Here is a 24,108-nt window from a genome sequence, read left to right on the forward strand (position 1 = left end):
CAAAAATCAATTTTAAACATATTTTATTTACAAATCTCTAAATGCAATGTTCCATAAAAAAATATATACATGTTTCTATTTACATATTCTTAACTAAGTCTATTGATTTGAATTACAATTTAAATTCAATTTTGGAAAGCTTTCAGGATTTCTTCTGAAAGTAAACATTTAAAAATACTATATACATAGGGGCATCTGGGTGCTCAGTTGGTAAGTACCCAACTTGATTTCAGCTCAGGTCCTAGCCTCAGGGTCGTGAGATCAAGTCCTGCATCAGATTCCACGCTGAACATGGAGCCTGCTTAAGATTTTCTCTCCTTCTTCTTCTGCCTCTCATCCTCACACTCATGCTCTCACATTCTCTCTAAAAAAATAACAACTATATACAGACTTCCAAAAACAAATACCATGCTGAGGCACAAAAAAAAAGAAAAAAGAAAAAGAATCTTACAGGTCTTGAAGTGATTAGAAAGGGCCCTGGGGCATCTTACCTACTATCATAGGAAGCAGGGTTCTTAAGAGCTTTCACAGTTACTCAACCCATCTAGATGGAAAATTTCAAATGTGACAGTGGTTTGTTCTTTCAAAGCCTCTGCAGTTTTCAGACCAAATGTAACAATGCCAGAGAGGCTCTTTGCACTTTATGTACACCCAGATACTCTTATTTGGTTGATATTGACAAAGAATAATTTCTGAAATCATGATCCTATCATGAAAGCAAGAAAACTGTTCAGGAAAAGCCAATCCTTCAAAGTTGCTGCAACTTTGTTGATCTTAGGAAAACTCTCCAGAATCTGCCGTAAGTCTATAACCAATCAAGGACTCCTTAGTACCCTCGTCCACAAGCAGATCCACTAACACATGTGGCTTGTCATAACCAAAGGAGGTGGTGGTGTTTCTCAGCATTACAGTCTCCTGTTCTCCGCTCTTTATTTCAGTTTTATTATTTGGGGGAAGTTCTGAGTCAGATAAGAAGCTGTCCGATTCCACAACGCCACTGTCAGAACCATTTCTGGAGTGATAGGAGTTGAAAGCGACAACACAGGGTTCAGACTGGTTACTATTTGAATGGACAGAATTCTCCGTCATTCCTGGGGTCAGAGGGCGCCTAGAAGCCATGTCAGAAGTATTCTGTTCAGTGGTCACCACTTCTGTTTCACTGAAAAGGTCTTCTCGGGGTTCCATTTTTCCGGCGTTGTCTTCAGTAGGCATACCTACAATTGTTGCTGGAGACAACTGCTCTTCCCAGACCATCTTCTCATTTTCTGGGACAATTGGCTGGTAGGTGACGGGTGATACACATTTTGATTCAGATTTTGTCTCCGAAGAGGCATTTTTTACCACAGACAGCTAAGGGAAGAGAAGTCAATGATTAAAAATAATAAAGTAGTAAGCTTAAGTGCATGTCCTTTAAAAGTCATGGTCTAAGGGTAACGGACAATGAAATATACCACTAAAGGGCATACTTATGGGAACAATGTAGCAGTATCAGGTGGTTGCCTTTTCTTGCTTTTAAATGAAAATACACTGTATTAAAAATAAGTTTTAGAATTTTTAAAAAGTCATCCACCATCTAACCAGTATGTGCTGTTTTTTCTATATTGTCTCCACATGTATGCACATTAAATTTGTAATGGGAGTACACCTATTAATATAATATTTTCACCATTCATCTTCATAATTATAACTTTTATTAGAATTTTTACTGCCTCATATAATTTCTTTATACTGATGATTAATTTCTCTAATAGCAAATATTGAAGAGTTTCCAATTTTTATTATTTATAGAACATGCTGAAGTGAATATTTTTACACATCTTTTTATTTATGGAGTTTTTTAGTTTTTTAAAGAATAAATCCTTAAAAGTAGAATCACTAAGTCAAAGGCTGTGGCATTGTTTATGGCACTATGACACTCCATATCCATTATAAGCTTACCTTTCTACCAGAGTTGTATTACTTTTACCAGTATATATCAGTTTTACCACTACTGATACTACTGGATAGTCAGGTTTATTTTTCCTTCTCTAGTGGGTATAAAGTTACATACTACAAAGTCACTTTGTGCTTACTTATTTATTTATCCTAAATCAGTAAGAATAAATACTATAATTCATACATGAATTACCTACCACTGATAATTCTTATTCACTTTACATAAAGCACTTTCAAGACAAATTGATATGGGTCCTTAGTGTGTTACAGAGATATTATTCCTGTCCTATTTCATTCAAACAGTTACCATTCTGTTACCTGTAAGCGTTCTTTTCATTATACAAAAGGCTTTTATTTTCTTTAATTTTTTTTAAAAATGTATTTATTAATGAGAGATACAGAGAGAGAGGGAGGCAGAGACACAGGCAGAGGGAGAAGCAGGCTCCATGCAGGGAGCCCGACGTGGGACTCGATCCCCAGTCTCCAGGATCATGCCCTGGACTGAAGGCGGCGCTAAACCGCTGAGCCACCGGGGCTGCCCTACAAAGGGCTTTTAAATGTTTGACATTAAAACATCAAACTTTCAAACTTCTGGGTTGCCTGGGTGGCTCAGTCAGTTAAGCATCCAACTCTACTTCGGCTCAGGTCATGATCTTGGGTCCTGAGATTGAGCCCAGCATCAGGCTCCGTGCCCAGTGGGGAGTCTGCTTAAGGATTTCTCTCCCTCTCCCACTGCCCCTCCCCCTGTTCATGTGCGTGCATGGGCGCACTCTCCTGTGGCCATCTTTCCTTCTATACTCCAACCATAATAGTGTTTCTGTATTTTTGGAGTTTCAGAAGCCATGCTTTCTTGATGCTAGGCTTTAGCACATACTATCTCTTAGTACTTGGATAAACTCCTATCTGTCTCTCAAGACTGCTTAAGCATCACTGCCTCCAGAAAGGCCACAACTAAGCCCTACCCTCCAAAGATGGACAGTCCTCATTGGCATGCACGTAAACTTCTACATTTGAACACCATACTCCCACTGAATACTTATTTTCTTCTCCCACTAAACTTTAAGCTCTTAACAGACTTATCCAATTATGCTCTTGTTCTGTACATTAAAAAGTACCTGATGTGTAGTAAAAATTATGTGGTTTTGGATGTGTGGCAGATTGAACACTTTACGGTATATAATAAAGAAAAATATTTAAATATGTTACCAAGGACTTGGGTAACATGATGCTTTCTCTCTTAAATGGATTCATCTTCTTAATGTAACAATACACAAATACCAGGATAAGTACTAGAAAAAGTAGGAGAGCAGCAACAATTGGAATCCAAACAGAATCTAAAAAAGGAAAAATCACAAATTAGAATTAGGATAGAATACTGCTATATCCATGAAATAGTTTTAAAGTCTTAGTGCTGTTCTTTAATAGATTTGCCAACTGGGAAATTAATATGGTTAGAGTTGCAAAGAACCCTTGCCACAGAAGTTGGGCAAGATAAAAAAAAAACAAAAAAACACTCAGGTACATATCCTAGATATGAAGAGGGCTCTTCTCAACTTGCAATTCTCTACTTTCTGTAACTCCATCTCCATGACACAAAGTAGCGAGAACAGATTTTCATAAGAACTTCCTTAAAGCCCCCCAATATAGGGTATTTCCAGAGTTACACTTTTCTCCCCGTTAATAAGGCAAAAGACAAAATTTTAAAAAAATCTATCCCTTCAGAAGTAAATTCTGACAATGTAATAATTTAATCTTGCTCCTCAGAATTTTTGTCACATTTTATAATTATTTCGAGGCTGTAAATACCTTTAAAGAGATAGACATACACATAACATACACGGACAGGAAAGCTGCACAAGAATTAGATGCCCTTAAATGCAAACCAGAAATAATAACTTAAACTAGGAAAGATCTGTTTCAAAGCACATACATCTATAATCACTATTGTGTATTTTGTTCTAATGCTGCTTATTTTCAAAGCACAATCTTCAGTATTTTTTTTTTTAAGATTTTATTTATTTATTCATGAGAGACACAGAGAGAGAGGCAGAGACACAGGCAGAGGGAGAAGCAGGCTCCATGCAGGGAGCCTGACATGGGACTCGATCCTGGGTCTCCAGGATCAGGTCCTGGGCTGAAGGCGGCGCTAAACTGCTGAGCCATCAGGCTGCCCCACAATCTTCAGTATTCTATTTTCACTGTCCTCTCTTCCAAATTAACAGCGCCCTACAAATCCTGGTGGCATTTGTCTTCCTTACTAGCATTTTATTACCTTTAATTTCTATTCCAAAGTTACTTTTTTGGAATTGTCACTCTAAAAATTACTACTAAATGAACGAGTGTATAAGATATATTATTAACAGGATGTGGAAAAAATTATTACAACAGTAAAGATAAAATAACTTCATAACTAATGCCAGCACTGTGTGTAGAAGCACGGCACAAGCAGGCAGGCAGGGAATACGGCTTCTGAGACACTGTGCTGCCACCATGTGGCCAGAGTAGTAACTCAGTTTATGATTCAGTTTAAAAAAAATAAATTTGAGGCATTTGCATTATTTCACACTTTGTACATTAATTAGGATTTTATTTTTTCAAAATAGCAATGCAAGTTGGCATAAAATGCACTGCTTTATTTTAAGTGAAAAGCTATTTGGAAAAAAAAAAACTATTTGAAACCTTTGTTACAATAGCCTAAAAGTTACTAATATTAAATTCTAGGCATTTGGTCCAGTTTTTGGCCTAGATCCCATTCTTCAAGAAGCTATTTGTATCATAAAATTTTGGTTGGGGGAGGCACCTGGATGGTGCAATCAATTAAGCATCTGACTCTTGATTTTAGCTCAGCTCGTGATCTCACGGTTGTGAGATCAAGCCCCACTTCAGGCTCCATGTCAGCATGGAGTCTGCCTGAGATTCTCCCTCTCTCTTCCTCTGCCACTCCCATTCATGCTCTCTCTCTAAAATAAATACATAAATCTTTAAATAAAAATAAAAGAAAGCCATATTTAAAAACAGCCTTATAACTGGAAAATATATATATATTCACACACAGAGTTATCAAAACATGCTATCATAGAGAAAATTGTAAATAATCTAGAAGTCTCAAACTGAGGAACATTAAAATGAATATAAATTCTTCATGATAAAACAGTCTACATACATTAAAAAATAATACTAATAGAGAATATGAATTAAAATAGAAAAATATTTATAATATATACTTAAGGCAGTGTATAAAATTGTATATACTATACACTAACGATCATAGCTATGTAGAAAAAGGGAAATGGGATGAGGAAAAAAAAAAACACCAAACTGTTAACTAAATATTTGGATGAAAGAACTACAAATAATTTTGTTTTCTTCCAGCTTTTTTTTTTTTTTTCTTCCAGCTTTTTATATTTTAGAAATTATCTATAATGGAACATTTAAATTTCATAAGTGCAAAGAACAGCCCAAATTTTTGTTAAGGTACCTGCCACTTGAGAATATCAGTTCTAAAGTTCTATCATAAAAATCCCCCCCCACACACACACACAAAGAAAAGATAATAAAATAAAATTATTAAGTGTTATAAAAATGACCCATAACATAACCTATCAATATTTATTTTTGGATACTAATTTCCAGTGTTTGTCTAGTTTGCATCACACATGACAATGAATATTTTTGCTATTCAGTTTTTAAACTTACCACCCCCATTACGAACATTCTAATGGAAACATAACTTCTTGCTATGTGTAAATAGTAAGTTGCCTTATATCACTACAGTGTAATCCTGAAATGCTGACATTTATGCTTGGAGGTTTAGGTGTGCTTTCTTTACCCCTGGGTCAAAAGGTCATCACATAGCTTTCCAAATCGGTTGTTTTAGATTTCTCAGTGCCTGAAAAATGAGCTTATTTTTACTTTTGGACTTCTCTAAGAAATGGAATTGCTAAGTATTTTTAAAAAGGACAGAGATTTATTGAAACTGCCTCTTTTCAGTTATCCCTCCCTGTATTTAGGAACAACCAGCAGAAACTTGCCTTCTATGTGGTCACCATCAAAAGTGGTAATACAAAGCTCTCTGGACTTCTCAGTTACAACAGACCATTCTTTTGAGACTCCTTCTGCTGAAATACAGTAGTTCAAACTGAGGGAGGACACTGGGATCGTAAGGCGGCACTGAGTCTCATTGCAATCATCTTCGTCCTCTATACCCATTCTGTATGTTGTCTGTATGGGGGAAACAACAACAGAGAAAATGCATGGCTTCTTTCATTCTGCAGAAAACAAAACAAAAACCAAAAAAAGTACCATATTTATCCTGATCAAACACCTGAAGGAAATTTATGTGGTGTAAGTTGAATAGGTCTGTAAATAGTGTTGATGTCAAACAATAAGTCAATTTGTTATTTCAACACAGTACTATGCTATGTATCCATGAACATGTTCTTTGTAGTGACAACAAATTTAAAAGCTCAAATAGCAGGAATGTTCAGTTAGTTTTTTTGGTTTTGCTTTTTTTTTTTTTTTTTTAAAGAATTTATTTATTTGTTCATGAGAGACACAGAGACATAGGCAGAGGAAGAAACAGGTTCCCTGCAGAAGCCTGTTGCGGGCCTCGACCCCAAGACCCCGGGATCACGCCCTGAGCCAAAGGCAGATGTTCAACCACTGAGTCACCCAGGTGTCCCTCACTGTTAGTTGTTAAAGCAACAAATGGTCATTAGTCCTTTGAGAATAGTGCTAAATACCTAGCTGATGAGAGAGAAAAGCATCTGTAGAAAAGTTATTCTACAATGACTGCGGCTTCTCTTAGCGGTAGTACACAGAAGGCACTGAGCCAGCCTCTGCCAGTTTATCCTTCATTCGAGCAGCCAAAGGACAAGCATCACCTGTGCCAGGGAGCACCTGCACGCACGAAGGCAGAACAGGGATGCCGGACTGCAAACAACTGCCGCCAGAGCAGAAAGACATGTGAGCCACGAGGCCTGCAAAGGAGCTAGGAATCATCGAACCACACAGAAGCAGTCTGTCGTGTCAGAAGAGAATTTAAAGGGGAGATGAAATGCTCGCTGAATACTGAAGAGTGAGTAGAAACTTGCCAAAGCTGAGAAGGTGGAGAGGGCCTTCTGGGAAAGAGCATGGTACCCACAGGGAACGAAGAGCCAAAAGTCACTCACCAAAGCACAAATAAAACATAGGCTGGAAAGAATGGGGAGACAGGAAGCTGGAAAGGACACAGAGGCCAAATCATAAAGGCCTTGTAGGCCATACCATGAAAGGGAATTTAGATATGATTTTGTAGCTCACAGGGATTTGTGAAGGGATTTTAAGCAGTGAAGGAAGGTTAGATGTGCACTTCAGCAGGACAACTCCATTAAGCATCCAGAGTGATGTTTTAAAATCTATGTCAAATGTCACTCTTGCTGCTCAAATCTTTCCAGAGATGTAACGTCTGTGTCAGAAAAACATCAAATCTCTCCAGTGCCCCAAGAGATGTGGCCCCCGGTGACCTCCGACCTCATCTGCTCCATCTTGCTGCTCTTCACACCCAGTGTGCTTCTGCCAAAATCTATGCCTCCAACAGTTTCCCCATATATACCCCTTAAGGTCACCTCCTAACCTCCTCCAGACCTGGCTCCAGTCTCACCTTTCCCTCTTCTGACCACCCTACGGAAAAGCACTATTGCCCCCAACCCTGCTGCCCATCCCCTGTCCCTGCTCTGTTTTCCTCCATTACATGGAGCACTGGAGCACTGTCTGTACTATTTGCTGCTATCTGCTGGTGCCAGGAACGCACAGAGCACATGCCTGACAAATACTACTAAATAAAGCAACAGCAGCGCTGTGGAGAATGGATGGACTAGAATCATTCCAATCCAAGTGTGGCCTGCACACCAGTGTAGTAAGTATATTCCCACAGCAGTACCGCTAACCTTTACTTTCAAAAACAAGGATTCCAATTATATCTTCCTATTATTTTACATCACTAGCCATGAAGAAGAAAAGATTAAAATTATGTTCATGTTACCAGTGGAGAAATAGAAGTAAACAGGTTTAAAATCCTAGAATAGAGCCATGCTGTTAAATGAGGCAAGACAAAATTTAAATGTATCCACCTGCCCAGCATTAGTGATTTACTCCAATACTGACTCCCCTCAACATTTATTTATGTAATTTTTCTTACCAACACCTATGATCCATAAGTCCTGCCTGAGTGTTCATAAGCATTCTACTTTCATTACATTACATATAGAGACAACTTATGCTAGCAACAGAAAAACAGATCAACAGAAACACATACCTCACTTCCATTTATTTTCATATACACAATATACATGAATGTGTGACAATTATTTTCATCATATATGGGTACTGCCTGTCTTCCACTTATAGCAGTTAAAGGATGAAATAAATCAATAATGATTTGGTTTTCCATTTTTCTGATACCCAGTGCAGGTGGTCCAATTTTCCCTGTGGTGGTGGGGAGGACACACAAAAGCAGAATTAGTACTATCCCTGGAACTTCACAGCGCATTACATAAAATTGCCAAAATCAATCAACCTACTCTTTCTGTTGCTCTAAAGCAGGACCATGTTTAAACCATTCCACAAAGACCTAGAAGATATTCTAAATGTCCTTAAAAAAGAAATGTTAATCTCAAGCAGGAAGTATTCTTATCAAATCTAAACTCTTTAATAGTTTAAAGTCACTTCTAAAAATAAAAAATAAATAAATAAAGTCACAAAAGGTAAATATTGTTTTACAAGGTTAAAAAAACCTTGACGTAACTCTATCAGGATATTTTTCCTTTTTTTGTGGTTCTGCAGATAAAAAGGAAAATCTTTCTCTCAAAAAATGTTTCAGAAAAGGCATTTTAGTTACCTTTGCACACTCACTGAAACTCTTTGTATTACCAATATCTATGGACATCTGGCATGAAGGCTCTTATAAAAGCTTGCTAAATATGTTGAACTTTTATTGTGAAAATTAAAATTAGATATTCATTCATTCATTCATTCAGCAAATGCTTATGATTATGTGTCACCAATGCTTGACACTTTGTTGGTGAATCATTTACCTATTCTTCATGTGTTTATTGCCCACTTACTATGTGCCACGCAGGTCTGTTCCTCAGGGCCTGGCATACTTTCTAGCACAGTGTGCCCTTGATAAATCTGATGGTGTAGCTATCAGATGACAAAAGCATGGACTCTGGGATATAACATTATTTCAAGGGCAAGTAAAGGAAGGGCCTCTAATAAGTAAGCACAATCTAAAGAGCAGGAGCAGAACCAAGGCTATGGTGGAGGAAGCAAAGAAGGAAGTGAAGATGGATAGCAAGGCACAAGGCCTAGAGTACTGGAGAGGACAAAGTGATCATTTCTTTACTCACGAGTGAGGGTATGAGAGCTACACAGTAGGATTTTGGTCAGAGCAGAGGAATGGGCCATGAAGATTTTGGAGCCCGAGGCAATAACTAAGATCAGGTATATCACGGGAATGCATGGCTGGCAGAAGTCAGGGCTGAAAATCACTGGGGGTTGAGGAGATGATAGAAATCTAACATTTGTTAATGTATTAAGTTGGTAGATAAAATTCCTCAAGGTCTTGGGGACTAGGCAGAGTGTGGAAGAGGGAGACGTCAGTGAGTATAACTCAGCAAGGAGTGATAGGGAAGGGGGTGAGGGGAAAGGCTCCTAGAGAGTCCCTGGGGGCAGCACTGACCCATGCTTTCAGGGAGTGGAAATGTAATTGTTTAGAAGGGGTACAGTGATGGGCACCTCTCAGCCCAATTTTGTGGGGGCTTGGGCAAACAGGAAGACACAGACTCCCTAAATTCCTCCAAAGGTTTTTCCAAAGGTGATTATTTTCAGCAAGTGCTAATAAAAGCAAATCTATACAGAAGATATGCGTAAATATTTTCAAATTTCAAAGATCTACTCACCTTGTCGACATAAAATAAATTCTTTTGATTCTACATAGGCTGATTCTTTTTGCCCAAGCCTAGCTTTAACTCTGGCCCAGAGAGAAAGTGATGGATCATTAATTACAGGAAAAATATTACAGTAATGATCTGAGGTGTTGCAGGCATCAATCCATACTGCTTCCCTAAAATTAGGAATAAAGAAACACAATAGTAACATTTACTGTCCATATACAAACTTGAATAATCTCTGTGCTTTGCTTTTCACGTACAGCATGGAGCTGGTAGAAAGAACTGATCAAGGATAGGATGGAGAAGCCAGACAAAGTAGGAAGTCTTACTCTGGTCAGAAGTACTAGAAATACCTTTACAATAAAGAGGCTCAATTCAAAATACAACACCTGAACAAAGCACATTCCACATACAGTTTTTAAAAATCTGATCTTTAAACCACTCTAGATTCTGTGAACATAATCATTACTTGACTGCAGAATCTAATGTATTACAGAGACTCCTGACACTTTTGAAAATTTTTTTGAAATTTTTATCTTTCTACTCAATAATACATTTACTATGGAAAGTTAGACGACATCTTTTTTTAAAAAATATATTTTATGTATTTAGTTATAAGAGAGACAGAATGAGAGTACGGGTAGGAGCAGAGAAGAAGGACAAGCAAACTCCACGCTGAGTGCAGAGCCCGATGTGGGGCTGGATCCCACGACCCTGAGATCTAGCCTGAGCCCTGTGTCAAGCCCGAGCCCTGAGCCAGAGCCCGGAGTTGGCCTATCTGCTCAGTGGAGAGTCTACTAGAGGATTCTCTCTCTCTCCTCTCCTCCCAGTGCCCCTCTCCCCATCAGCACACATACATGTGCACTCTCTCTCTCAAATAAGTAGGTCTTTAAAAAAAAAATCTCAGAAGTCAGGACTCTTCTACTTCAATTTTGATAGAAGAATTAAGAGGCAGGAATACTCTGAAAATAACTAATCTGCATCCTTAGCACTTCTGGAAATACAAGCAGTTTAAGAAGTTCTTCCACATGGGAAAGAAAGATGATGAGAAAAAACAAAGTTATGGGAAGTATAAAGACCTAGACAAAAGCAGAATTAAAAAGATAAAAGAGTAACACTTACCCATAGTTCTTTACCTGTACAGTAAAAACAGGAGTCTGTGGCATGGGTGGGTAGTTCCAAAATAGAACAGTATTAAAGTTATAGGCCTCAATTGTAATATTGGTTGGTACTGGCACTGTAAGAGATTCAAAAAGTAAAATGGACAACTGTAAGAAACTAACATTAACATTAGAAAACCTTGTAAGGAGCCATGTTAGCCAAATATGTATTTTGAAGAAAAGCAGAATTCACCAGAACAAATACAATTATTTAAATTGAGACTTACAAAAACTAATTTTATTGGAAAATGTATAGAGTTCTGATTCATTCTAAATTCCTAAAACACTGTAATATGAGGTAAATACAAATATAGTAGAGGCAATAAATCTCTATAATGTCTTTAGGAGTTTTTATAAATAAATGCACTGTCTGTTGTAATAATAATCCTTGATTCATTTACTCACTAGAATTTCCCATATTTGAAACCACAGATTGCCTTCATTGTCTAGAGGAGAACTGGCTATGCCAGGGAGGGGCAATTTCATTCTAAAATACCACGTAGGCTCTCAGCCCTCACCTGCCTTGGCACCTTTTCTAATAGCACAGGAATTGAGGCCTCACTTGGCTCCAGGAGCCATTCACCTTGTCAGTTTCATTAATTTTTTGCTCTCTGAGGTGTGAAGGGCTTGTTACAAAACACACCTAATATTTCTTCTTGCCTTTGCTCTTATAAACCATTTCAGAAAATGTCTGCTGAGAAGATGGCAGTCACATGAGAGAACAGGCAGGAGTCACTTTGATATCCTGTAACTAATTATCAAAACCAGCCACTTACTCCCCTGTGCAGTGTGAAAGGCTGCTGACCACCACCCCTTGGGAAACAATCACACATACATCTCCTCCTCCCTTCCTCCTTTTCTCTCTCTCCCTCCTTCTTTCTCTCCCTTCATACCCTTCTTTATGAGTGAACAGGAAGATACAGAGTTGGCAATATGACCCCAAATTTAAGAGTATTCAATCCTACCTACCTGAACACCATGAAACATAATTTACAATTACAATTAAAATAAATGAAAGGATGGCACTGTGGTCAGGTACAGTGGCTTCCAAACATAACTTATTATCAGCCTCAAAAATTCTGAGAGCCAAAAATTTATTTAAAAAAAAAGAAAAAATTCCCCAGCACAGGGCACCTGGGTGGCTCAGTTGGTTAGGCATCTGGCTCTTAATTTTGGCTCAAGTCAGGATCCTACGGTCCTGGGATTGAGCCCTGCATCGGGCTCTGCACTCAGTGGGGAGGTGACTTGTGATTCTCTCTCTCCCTTAGCCCTCCCCCTCCCACACACTCTCTCTAAAATAAATAAATGAATATTTTTTAAAAAATAAAAATAAATAAAAATAAATAAATAAAAATAAAAACTCCCTAGCTGACAATGATGATTACTTGGAGTTATATAAAGTAGACTGTTCTAATAAAAAATATTCCCTGGATTGGACATTAAGAAATGTGGGTTCTTTCCTAGTCATTTCAGACTTCCTAATCTGATACGTGAGGTGTTAATTTCACATAAAGTATTTGCTTACTTTTGAAGGAAATGTCTACAGTATTTTTTCCCAAAGCAAAATTCCAATATTCAAATCCAAACTGGTACATTGCTTTAATTTACAATTATTTAAACTTGTATAATTGTTTTAAAACAGAACACAGGGATGCCTGGGTGGCTCAGCGGTTAAGCCTCTGCCTTCGGCTCAGGGCGTGATCCTGGGGTCCCTGGATTGAGTCCCACATCAGGCTCCCTGAGTGGAGCCTGCTTCTCCCTCTGCCTGTATCTGCCTTTCTCTTTCTATATCTCTCATGAATAAATAAAATCTTAAAAAAAATAAAATAAAATAAAACAGAACACAGATCCAGAATTATTTCAGTAAAAAATAGAGTTATGAACAATTAAATTCTATGCCTTTTTCCTTCCTTTTATGATTATTTTCCTTTGTAACAGTGGTTTTCAACAGGAGGTGATTTTTGTCTCCCAGGGGACATTTGGCACTGTCTGAAGACATTTTTGGTTCTCACAACTGAGTGGTAGTGGTAAGGTGCTACTGACATCTTGAGAATAGGGGCCAAGAATGTGAAGTATTCTATAAAGGCACAGGACAGCTCTCCATGGTTTGGCAGTCCAAAATGCCAACAGCACTAAAGTTGAGGGATCATGCTTCATATGTTCACAACTTTAGGAATTTTTAATTATTGCTTAAGAGGAAAAACTAATTTAAAAATAGAATCCTTTTGATAAACCAATATATTACATGGCTTCCTCACAATGAATACCTTTGGTTTTCATTTTTGTCTAACTTCTATAACTACATATCAAAGCACTGTGACAATTTGTGCCAAAAGGTTGAGATTATGAAGCTGGAGGAAGTCTCACAGATTCAAACACTGCATGCTTATAGTATGCTATAGTATGCTGCTTCTTTTCCTTTTTTAAGATTTTATTTATCTATTCATGAGAGACACAGGGAGAGACAGGCAGACACAGGCAGAGGGAGAGAAGTAGGCTCCCTCTGGGGAGCCTGATGTGGGACTGGATCCCAGGACTCTGGGATCACGATCTGAGTCGAAGGCAGACTCTCCTGCTGAGCCACCCAGGTGCTCTTAATGTAGCCAGTGGTCAGACACCTACAAGTTTTCTATTTCCTCTTCCTGAAATACTGCTGACAGCTATTGGTTCCTAGCATCTCTGGTTCTCTAAGCAATTTCCTTGCAGGTGAGCCAGACAGCACTGGGCTTGGCAGATTTAGCCCTGATTCTTCTCTTTTGGTTTCAGTAGTGCTCCATGGCATACTTAGCAGGGCCTACTGAGGCTTCTTTTTTCGGTTACTTTAGGCATTTTTTGGATGCCTTTTTGGATGTTTGCACCTCAACTTCATGAAACAACCTAGTCTCAGAGAGCCTACAATCTGTGGGAAGGAAATACAAGGCACCCTCACACACACACTCCTCAGGGTCAAATCAACATTAATATCAAATAATATAAACAGGGGTGCCTGGGTGGCTCGGTTAAGCATCTGCCTTTGGCTCAGGTCAGGATACTGGGGAAATGGGATTGAGCCCCATGTGGAGCTTCTGGCTCAGCAGAGAGTCCGCTCCTCCCTTTCTCTCTGCTCCTCCCCTGGCTTATGCATGTACTATGTCTTTCTCAAATAAATAAATAAATAAATATATAAAATCTACAAAAAAAAATAATAATATTGTGGCACTGGTGGAACATCTGCCTTCTGCTCAGATCGTGATCCTGGTGTCCTGGGATCAAGTCCTACATTGGGCTCCCTGCAGGGAGCCTGCTTCTCCCTCTATGTCTCTGCCTCTCTCTGTGTCTCTCATGAACGAATAAATAAAATCCTTAATAATAATCATCATCACACATATAAACATTATTTTTAACCAGGTAAGAGAGGAGGAACCTGATGCTATGAAAACTCACACTGAATGTGAACTTCTCTCAAAAGCCATTTCTTAACCTCAGCATCTCTTGCCTCTTCAGAGACTGAGAATTTTCAAACCTTCAGGTCCTGGCTCTTTTTTAACAGCCCTTCTTTTGGTTACTCTTTCTATTCTTGCATTTTACCACCAGAAGCAAGAAGAAACCATGTGGCACTTTCAGCACTGCTTGGCAACCTCCTGGGTAGGTCTTGAACTCAACAAGCGCATTTCCTACTCTTCCTGCTATTAAAGGCAATGATGTCCCTAAGCTTTCTGCCTCTGGTAACAAGGACGTGCTTTCCTCCAGTTTCCAAAAATGAAGAGTTCTTCACTGCCTTTTAAGTCTCTTAAAAAAAAAAAAATCCTTCCCAATAGGAATGACTTAACTGTACAGACTCACACTGAGATTCCTATATTCAAGAAACAGGCATATAGAATATTAAATAAAGCACATTTACATTTAAGAAGAAGTTACTGAATCATAGTTATGAAACCACAAACAGGGGCACCTGGGTGACTCAGTCCTTAAATGTCTGCCTTTGGCTCAGGTCAAGATCCCAGGGTCCGAGGATAGAATCCAGCATCAGGCTCCCTGTTCAATGGGGAGTCTGCTTCACTCTCTCCCTCCACCTCTGCCTGCCACTCCCCCTGCTCTTGCTTTGTCTCTGTCAAATAAATGAATAAATAAAAAAATAAAATAAACAAAAAACAAACAAACAAAAAACCCCACAAAGTAGCCTGGCACACTAGGTTGGTTAGGTTTTAGTGTGAATCAAATGATGTTTCCCATAATTTAAGTTAAAGCTTGACTTGGTTGACTAGAAAAAGGACTTAAATCACAGCTTTCAAAGCAAAAAGAGACAGGTGGTGGGAAGAGGAGGTTTCAATGGATACTAACAGACCTTACCATTCTACTAAAGGGGAAACTTTGAATATATACACTAAAGGATGTAACTTGTGGTTTTATGCTACCAGCAGAGAAACCATGTGGTTATTACACATCTGCCTTTGTCATTATTTGCCAAACTCTCATGATAAGTAGACATGAGTAGTTTTCTATTGTTTCAGAAGTTTGTGACCTAAAGTTTAAATTGTTTTATTTTTTTAAAAGATCTTATGTATTTATTCATGAGAGACACAGAGAGAGGGGCAGAGATGTAGCAGAGGGAGAAGCAGGCTTCATGCAGGGAGCCCGATATGGGACTCAATCCTTGGACTGCGGGATCACACCCTGAGCCAAAGTCAGGTGCTCAACTGCTGAGCCACCCAGGCGTCACTTAAATCATTTTATATTCAAATTAAAATAATTAAGGCTTACAGCAAACTTCTATTCAAAATAAATTTTTATTTTATGTCAATAAAAATATATGTAGAAATAACAAGAAAGGATTATCTGTGGTGTTTAAGGAAGAGTATCTCATCACATAAAATAATCTTACAGATTTCTCTTGAAAATGATACAGATAGTTTTCTGTAACTCATGTTGTTTTGGAAATGAGTTCCGTTATTTGGTGCATGCTACCTAGAATAAACTTTTGCTGTTTTAAAATCTTCTTCTCAGAATGCCTCTGAACAGCTGAGGATTTAATAAAACCAAACACAGTAAAGAACAATCCGTTTTTTTGTACCACTCTACAATGCGGGGAGGGGCGGGGGGAAGCTCTGGTTACAACCGTTTCCTCTTGATAAACTGGGAGAGACAGGATATGAAAAGAAGAGCAAGGAAGAGGACAGAAAAACTGATCAGTACGTGAGGAAGCAGCACACAAGACGACGGGCAAGGGGAAATCACAAAAGACCAAAAAACCTCAGCTAGAAAGAACAGCTCTGTAATAATTGCTGGGGAAACAAGGACCTACAGACATCTCCAGATTTCCTGTGTGGATGATGGCCAGAATACAGGCTGCTATGTGTCCTCCATCCCATAACCACCAAAAGCATCTGTACCTCTACTGAAAAAGGGATAGTCACAGAAGTTCTTGCCCGATTTTAACAAAGACTATAAAAGTGCGTACATCTATGGCTGAGCAGAGCTCTGGAGTCTGTAGACACCATCTGACAATCTGCTTAACCAACCTCGCTCTGGGAAGGAGGAGCTGAGAAGCATAAAGGAGATAAAGGGACCAGTAATTAAATTGTTTGGGGAGATTCTAAGCCTCTGACACTACAGCTCAAAAATAAGTGCTCCAAATTAAAGCATCAGACCCTTTTGTGAATGAACAACTTTCAGAGAAAAGCTCTCTAGCACCTTTCCCCTAGTGAAAGATAGAGTCATGGGCGTTTTTACAAAGGTTTCTTCTCTCATTACAAACTGAGAAATGGCATTGAGAAATCCAGGGAGACAAATCGAACTAGAAAGAAAAGAAAGAAAAGAAAGAAAAGAAAGAAAAGAAAGAAAGAAAAGAAAAGAAAAGAAGAAAAGAAAAGAAATCCAAGGAGGAAAAGGGAGAAATATCAAACCAAGACTTCTGCAATTTTTTTTCAGAATATATTTATGAGCACAATCTACCTCCTGAATGGTTTTATGGTCCTGATAAAATAGCTATTTTCTTAGTGCCTTCCAAAATTTTTTCTTAGCAAGCAGGAGTGTCTTCTAGATTTAAGATGAATAAAGACATTTTGATAACTCTTACACATTTCAAATGTTCATGAAAGTTTTTTGATTGAAACATTTCAGTATTTTTCGGCTTTGAATCATCCGTCACTTTAAGATGAATATACAAAAAGTCTATTTTCCACTTTTATTACTTCCTTACCTTTAGAAAAAGAGATTCAGAGCTAAGGGTTCAAATAATAAAATTATTATTATAAATAATAAAATAATAAAGCTGTCACTCTATAAAATAGTTCCCTAGCTGGGTCAATATTCTTTTTTTTTTTTTTTAAGATTTTATTTATTTATATATGAGAGAAAGAGAGAGAGAGAGAAAGAGAGAGAGGCAGAGACACAGGCAGAGGGAGAAGCAGGCTCCATGCAGGGAGCCTGACGTGAGACTCGATCCCGGATCTCCAGGATCACGCCCTGGGCTGAAGGCGGCACTAAACCGCTGAGCCACCTGGGCTGCCCTGGGTCAATACTCTTAATAGGTCTACAGTCTTCTCTTCTATTTGTCTTCAGGCTCTATTCTGATTTTATCACTCATTCTCTCTCTTAATTTGTGGAGCCCAGAATACAACAGATATGAATGAAATCCTTTCCTTCTTTTTTTTTTTTTTAAAGAGATGGACATAATCAAATAGTAGCTTAGACTGAATTTGTAATTAACTAAAATCCCCCCAGATCTCTTACCCAAACCACCATTGGATAAGTTAGAGCTTCTCCAATAAACATCTGCTTAGCCACTTTCTGATCTAAAATGCAGGATTTTTATATGTGCTCCTATTTATTCAATTTTATCTAGTTGGGTTTGCTTGCAATGCCAACAAATTCTACTTGGACCAGATCCACCTATACCCTGAGAGAGGTCATTTCTCAAGACTAGTTCCCATTTGGACTAATTCACTCCAAGTTGAGAAATAGTTGAGAAATAGGAGCTGAAAAACTTTTTTCAGTTTCTGAAAAACAGGGGAAAGAGAGAAGAACAAGTTAGTTGCTGATATTTTAAAGGTCTCATACTGATTTGGAATGATTTTTTTTTTTAAAGCCAACACAATTTCTCATATACAACTACAACAATTTAATATTTTAAAATATATTTGTTAAAATAAATAACAATGAACATTATTGAATGGTAATTACTAATGTGTGCATTAAACATTTACCACAAGACAAGCAATGTGCTCCACGTTGTTATGCACTGTCTCCATTAACCAACACAAACCATTCTATGAGAGAGGTGATACTGGTATACATATTTTTATCAATGCAAAAACAAAAGTGTAGAGAAGCTATTGAAAGACTTGACAGTCTATAAAGTTTTGTTGGTTTTGGTTAAGAAAAGCAACTTAGGCATCATTTTGGTAATAGTTTAAAATAAAATGATCTCCATATATTAATACAAAGTGGAGATGATTATTTTCTGGTCACTTCACAAGCATCTAATTCAAGTAGTTTTGCATGATTTATTGTACTATCACAATTATATGATGACCACTGCAAAATATGAACAATGTGTTAAAGCAAATCATTTCTTTGGAATGGACATGACTGAAATGGATATTGGTATTCTGATTTCTATGCACTGGGGTAATCTAAACCAAAGAGACTCCCTTAGTAAGAAAATTACAGGTAAATGGATTCCTTCCTGTCAGGAATTAATTTAATTCTGGTTCAATTCTCATTCTGTTTCTATCCAATTAAAATGGAACCATTAATTATTCATCTAGTTTATACAACAATGGCACTATTGCTGTTTGCTGCCAAATCTAATGAGATAGCTCTTTTATAAGGGTTATTTTTCTCTCTTTTTTTTTTTAGGTTTTCCTCTGTATGGAACTAAAATGAGAACCTTTCAAAGTCCATAGGAATCATGAATTTAAAAAAAAGGAATCATGAATAAGAATAAAATGAAAAATAAATTATTAATACCCTATACAATAAATGTAATTAAAATGCATGGTCTTAAGTATTTTGAATCTCTGAAATAAAAATAGGAGCCAAAGAAAATAATGAAAAATTTAAGCAACCCAGAACATTATCCTTTAGTCAGAAAAGAGACTTTCTCCACTTTATTAGTGGAGCCAGTTAAGGTAAGAGCCCCACTTCTATGAGAAAGTACAGTATGCTCTTGAATATTACTAAAACCCACAGTGGAAGAGCAAACTGCAAGAAGACAGATACTGCTTCACTTAAAAATATATATACACTACTGGGGCGCCTGGGTAGCTTAGACGGTTAACCACGTTGCCTTTGGCTCAGGTTATGATGCCAGGGTCCTGAGTTCAAGCCCTTTGGGCTCCCAGCTCAATGGAGAGTCTCCCTCTGCCCTTCCCCTTGCTCTCTTGCTCTCTTTCTGAATAAACAAATAAATAAAATCTTTAAGATATACATAGATTATCTACATATAATATATATGTATACATACACTAGTTTTATAGGTAAAACTGTATGAAAAGTGAAATACCACTGATTATTAGATAGCATGCATGGGTTTCTTTTCCCTATTCATTCCCTAAGAAATATTAACAAAAGCTTGTCACTGGAGCACACAATACATTACCAACCACTTGGATTTTGCAGATTGACTATATCCTCTTGCCTGCTTCCTTGTTCCTACTAGGTTCCCTCATCTAAAATGAACTATCAAAAATAGAGTAAAAGCCAACACTGTAACAAGAGTTAATACCCTGAGTGTGTGTATTAAATGTCAGGCACTGGTGAGATAAGGAAGCTTGCCAAGAGCCAGAAGTAGGTTGTCCTTATTATGGATTTTCCTCTTACTCTCTGGAGACATTACATTTTAAACTAACTTTAAAAGCATAAGAGACACAAGACAAACTAGAGAAATACATGGAAAATCTAGACAAATGTATTGAAAATGCAATGAAGAAAGGAGGGCGGGCATCGAAGATGATACTTTGGGAGCAAACAGGCAACACTCCCAGAGCTGGCTTCAAGGATGTGCAAATTGTGTAACCACAAGGGGTCCCCACACTTTCAGGTGTTAGAAATAGAAAAATGGAAGGTACCAGTCCTGCTTTCAAGGACTGTAATTGTATATAGCTAACAGTTATTAAGCGCTAGGCACTGCTGTTAACTTACCACATCTCATTTTCACAACCACCATATAAAGTAGGTGCTATCAGTATCTCCATTTATGGATGAGAAATCAAGGCACAACGAGGTCTGCCTTGGAGAGAGGTCACTTCTACTCAGGGAACCTGGCAGGTAGGCTCCAGAGTCCAAGTTCTTAACCACTCTGGAAACTGCCATTACCTAAGGCAGGTGAGTCATCTACAAGGGCAGTTGCAGCACATTGTGATAAGGGCCTGGACTCTTGCACAGAGGCTACTGGAAAGTAAGATTGGGGTACCTGGCTTAGGAGGGCCCAGTCTGTACTCAGAAGGGCATGGCACATGATTTAATAATGCTATCTGAGCCATTCTCTTCCCACATCCATGAATGACTCCTGCTGACTGTCTTTTAAACTTTCTACAAACTGCCCTCTCTTCTCCACTTAAACTGCCATTTTCATTGAGTCGTCTCAATTTAAGCAGGAGCCTAACTGGCCTCCTTCCTTAGAGTCTACTCTCAAACTACTCTGTAAGATGAATGGTTTTTCTGAATGGCCCAACTGATCCTGCATAAAATCATTTCTCTTCTTAAAATAGGAGAGTGACCTATTTTAGGTCACTAATTAGGTGAGCTAATCCAGTGACTGCCCACTCAACTATAGTGAGCATATTTACTTTGTTGCCCTAGCATCTGTACTTCCTTCAGGAACATTATTTCTCTTCTGGAAACTCCCTTACTGCCACCGCAGGCAAGCAGGTACCTGACCCAAGCTGAGCAAATCAGAGCCTTTGGGCTCTAACAAATCCCTTGAGATTTTGTTAGGATGGCGGAAGCTGCAACATGCAAAACCCCAACGCTGTCAACATCCATGATTCCTGCCAAGTAGGAGCAGCTGTCCACCTTCAGAGTTGGTAATAAGATATAGAGTCTTGGCACTTTTGAGTGACTGGCTCAGCTTTCGGAGGCCCAAGTGGCATCTCTACCTTTCTATGTCTTGCTTGGATTCTCTAAACCAATAAATTTCCCAATCTGCCAGAGTTAGCCAATGCTATGTTGCTAATCCTTTGCTTACACATGACAAGGCACTTCATTTCCCAGTCCCTACGTCTCTACCTGTCTTATCTCCCCTTGTATCCTCACACACATATTCTACAATGAAACCCTTAGTATTCCACTAATTGAACAAGCTGTTTCACACCCTCTCCCTCTGCACACCCAGTCTCTCTGCACCTCCAGCTCCAACTCTGGAGTTATCTGTCTCTATAAAGTCCTTCCTGATTCCCCTGGTCAGAGCCAGATACCCCAACCTTGTTTTTCTAGTAGTCTGTGCAAGAGTCCAGGCCCTTATCACAATGTGCTGCAACTGCCCTTGTAGGTGACTCACCTGCCCTAGGTAATGACAGTTTCCAGAGTAGTTAAAACTTGGGACTCTAGAGTCCACCTGCCAGGCTCCCCACTGAGTAGCAGTGACCTCTCTCCAAGTTGGGCAGACCTCTTTGTGCCTTGATTTCTCATCCATAAATGGAGATACTGATAGCACCATTTGGTTGTTATGAGAATGAGCTGGGATAAGTTAACAGCAGTGCCTAGCGCTTAATAACTGTTAGCCAAATAATCATCCTTGAAAGCAGAAACTGAATAACTCCCATTTTTGTATCCCCAACATCTGGCACAATGCCTATCCCAAAGAATGTCTAATTATTTGTTTGCTTGCCTCTTAAAGAACAAGCCAGAGGACAAGTGGATATGAATGCAACACACCTAAACCAAGCCCACAGACCAAGTCATAATACAGAGCTTTGGACCCAGAATTTGCCAAGAAGACCAGGCCTCCCTGACCCCTTCGAGGCAACTGCTAACGGTGGATACTGAGAAGATACTCAAAACTGATGCGGATCCTGATACTTTAGGCTCTTGCAGAAAATATTCACGGATTTCACTGGAGCTCCTAATCAACATTAGGCCGAACTTTGAAAAACGTATTCCCTGCATTTATTTCCGGGGAAATCTCAGTGAACGGGCAGAAATAAAATGCTCAAGAACTAGGCTAAGAGACGTACAGCCTAACAAATCTGCTACCGAGTGCACGCACTACAAGGCTTCCAGACTTACACATAAGAGGGCCAATCACTGCCACTTAATGATGTTCATAATGAGGGGAGCACAACTTTTTTCGTAACGATTTTGGGCTCCCCCTCGGAGTCCTTAAGTCCTGAGCGCTGGTCACAGGGTACACACGCTGACCCAGGAACTCACTTCTTTAAAAATGAATTACCAGAACTGGAAGACCGACAGCCGCGCTTAGTCGTTTCGGCAACAACGGAAGAGGCGAGAGAAAGGGAACTGAAGGCCACCGACCGCGGAGACCACGGCGGCCTTCCCAGGGGCCGCCCGCGCACGTCTGGGGGCGTCCGGGAACCCCGCGCGACGTCCCGGGCGGACGAGGGCGCGCCCCGCGGGGCCGAGCTTCTAGCCCCGGGCGGCTCCCAACCCCCGCCCCCCGCCCCCCGCCTCCCGGCCGCAGCCCTGCCGCGAGCGACGTACCCGAAGACAGCTCCGGATCCGCGGGGCTCATCTCAACCCAGCGCCCGGCCTGCAAGACGAGGACGAGCAGAAGGAGCAGGGCCATGCTGCCCGGAGCCGACTCGGGGTGCGGCCCTCAGAGAATGCGGCGTCCAGCCTGCAGCCGGGGCCTCGCGTCACTTCCGGACCAGCGGACCAGCGCTCCGAGGAGAGGTCCGGCGCGCACGCAGCGCGGAGCCCGAGTGGGGATTGGGGGTGGCGGGGGGAGGCGGGCGGGGGCGGGGGAGGCGGGCGGGGGCGGGGGGGCCGGACGGGGGGGCGGGGCCACGGCGGCGGAGGCGGGGCCACGGCGGGGACGCCAGGCGCTGACCCGGCAGCGGGATAGGGCGGGGGCGGAGTCAAGGTCAGGAGGTGGAGTCACGGTGAGGAGGCGGGGCCAGAGGCGTGAGGCGGAACCGGAGCGTGAGCCTGAGGCGGAGGCTGGGAACCCGGACGTGAGAGGGAATTCAGGGCCGCGACTCCCCAGCCGGGCGTTGGCTGGGAGGGCAGACTAGGGCGAGGAGGCCAAGATAGGCCGGCTCCAAGGACTCACAGCGTTAAGGGCGTCAGAGTCTGTGGTCGTGACAAGGGCTCACAGGTTCTGAGGAACTTGGATCCAGAGGTTCCGTTCTTTCGATCCGGCACCACCTTCCGAGAGTCTTCTTCCCGTTTTTGCAGTGTTCTGGGGTTGCAGAACTTGTCCTGAGGCCACAACCCGGCCACAATCCGTACTTGAACCCTGCTAGACTTCGCCATCCAGGCGTCTGGAAGTCTGAGAGTGCAGAACAGAGCCCTAAATGCCTCTCTAATTTGTATTTGTATTTTAGGAAACTAAAGCTTCAGTGGTGAAACGGTGTGTGCAGACCTCTACAGCCTGCATCGAACTGGCTTGGCCAAGAACTACTTCATCCTTGGACGAAAAGCCACTTGTGTTGTTTTTTTTCAGCAATTAAATATCACGTAGCGATTTATTTTATTTTATTTTATTTTTTTTATTTTATTTTATTTATTTATTTTATTTTATTTTATTATTTTATTTTATTCTATTTTATTTTATTCTATTTTATTTTATTTTATTCTATTCTATTTTATTTTATTTTATTTTATTTTATTTTATTTATTTCACGTAGCAATTTATTAAACAGCCTGTCATCACTGGATCCGCCCTCCTTCCTCCCTGGCCATATTACTCTGCATTTCTCACATTCCTCTTCCGCCAAATGGCCTCTGCCTTCCCAATACATCCCAGGCTCGTGCTCAGATATGCACATGGCTAACTACCTCACTGCTTCAGATATCTTGTTATCATGGCTCTTTGCAGAAATTTGCAATCACAACCCGTCTTCTCATCTTACCTTACCCTGTCCTAACTTTTTTTCATGGCTCTTACCACCTTCCCCCACACTCTCTGATACACATATCAG

The 24,108-nt window shown here is 39.9% G+C and overlaps 1 protein-coding gene across 1 annotated transcript; it reads right to left on the reverse strand.

Annotated features, from left to right (window-relative positions):
* Window positions 1-6: 6 nt before the first annotated feature.
* IFNGR1 (interferon gamma receptor 1) lies at window positions 7-22,890 on the reverse strand. The gene is made up of 7 exons (XM_072825082.1): window positions 22,667-22,890; window positions 10,989-11,103; window positions 9,876-10,039; window positions 8,231-8,400; window positions 5,967-6,156; window positions 3,142-3,269; window positions 7-1,350 (listed from the first exon to the last, which is right to left on the reverse strand). Exons 1-7 carry the CDS (start codon window positions 22,749-22,751, stop codon window positions 775-777), a joined length of 1,428 nt encoding a protein of 475 aa, XP_072681183.1. The 5' UTR covers window positions 22,752-22,890; the 3' UTR covers window positions 7-774.
* Window positions 22,891-24,108: the final 1,218 nt, after the last annotated feature.

The sequence above is a fragment of the Canis lupus genome, chromosome 1, assembly GCF_048164855.1.
Source record: "Canis lupus baileyi chromosome 1, mCanLup2.hap1, whole genome shotgun sequence".
NCBI classification, from domain to species: domain Eukaryota; kingdom Metazoa; phylum Chordata; class Mammalia; order Carnivora; family Canidae; genus Canis; species Canis lupus.

Coding starts and splice junctions, on each gene's coding strand:
- IFNGR1 (XM_072825082.1), bottom strand. CDS start 22,751: ATGGCCCTGCTCCTTCTGCTCGTCCTCGTCTTGCAGGCCGGGCGCTGG. Junction 10,040..10,988: donor GTACAGGTAAAGAACTATGG/GTAAGTGTTACT, acceptor TCCTAATTTTAG/GGAAGCAGTATGGATTGATG. Junction 8,401..9,875: donor ATTTATTTTATGTCGACAAG/GTGAGTAGATCT, acceptor CCACCACCACAG/GGAAAATTGGACCACCTGCA.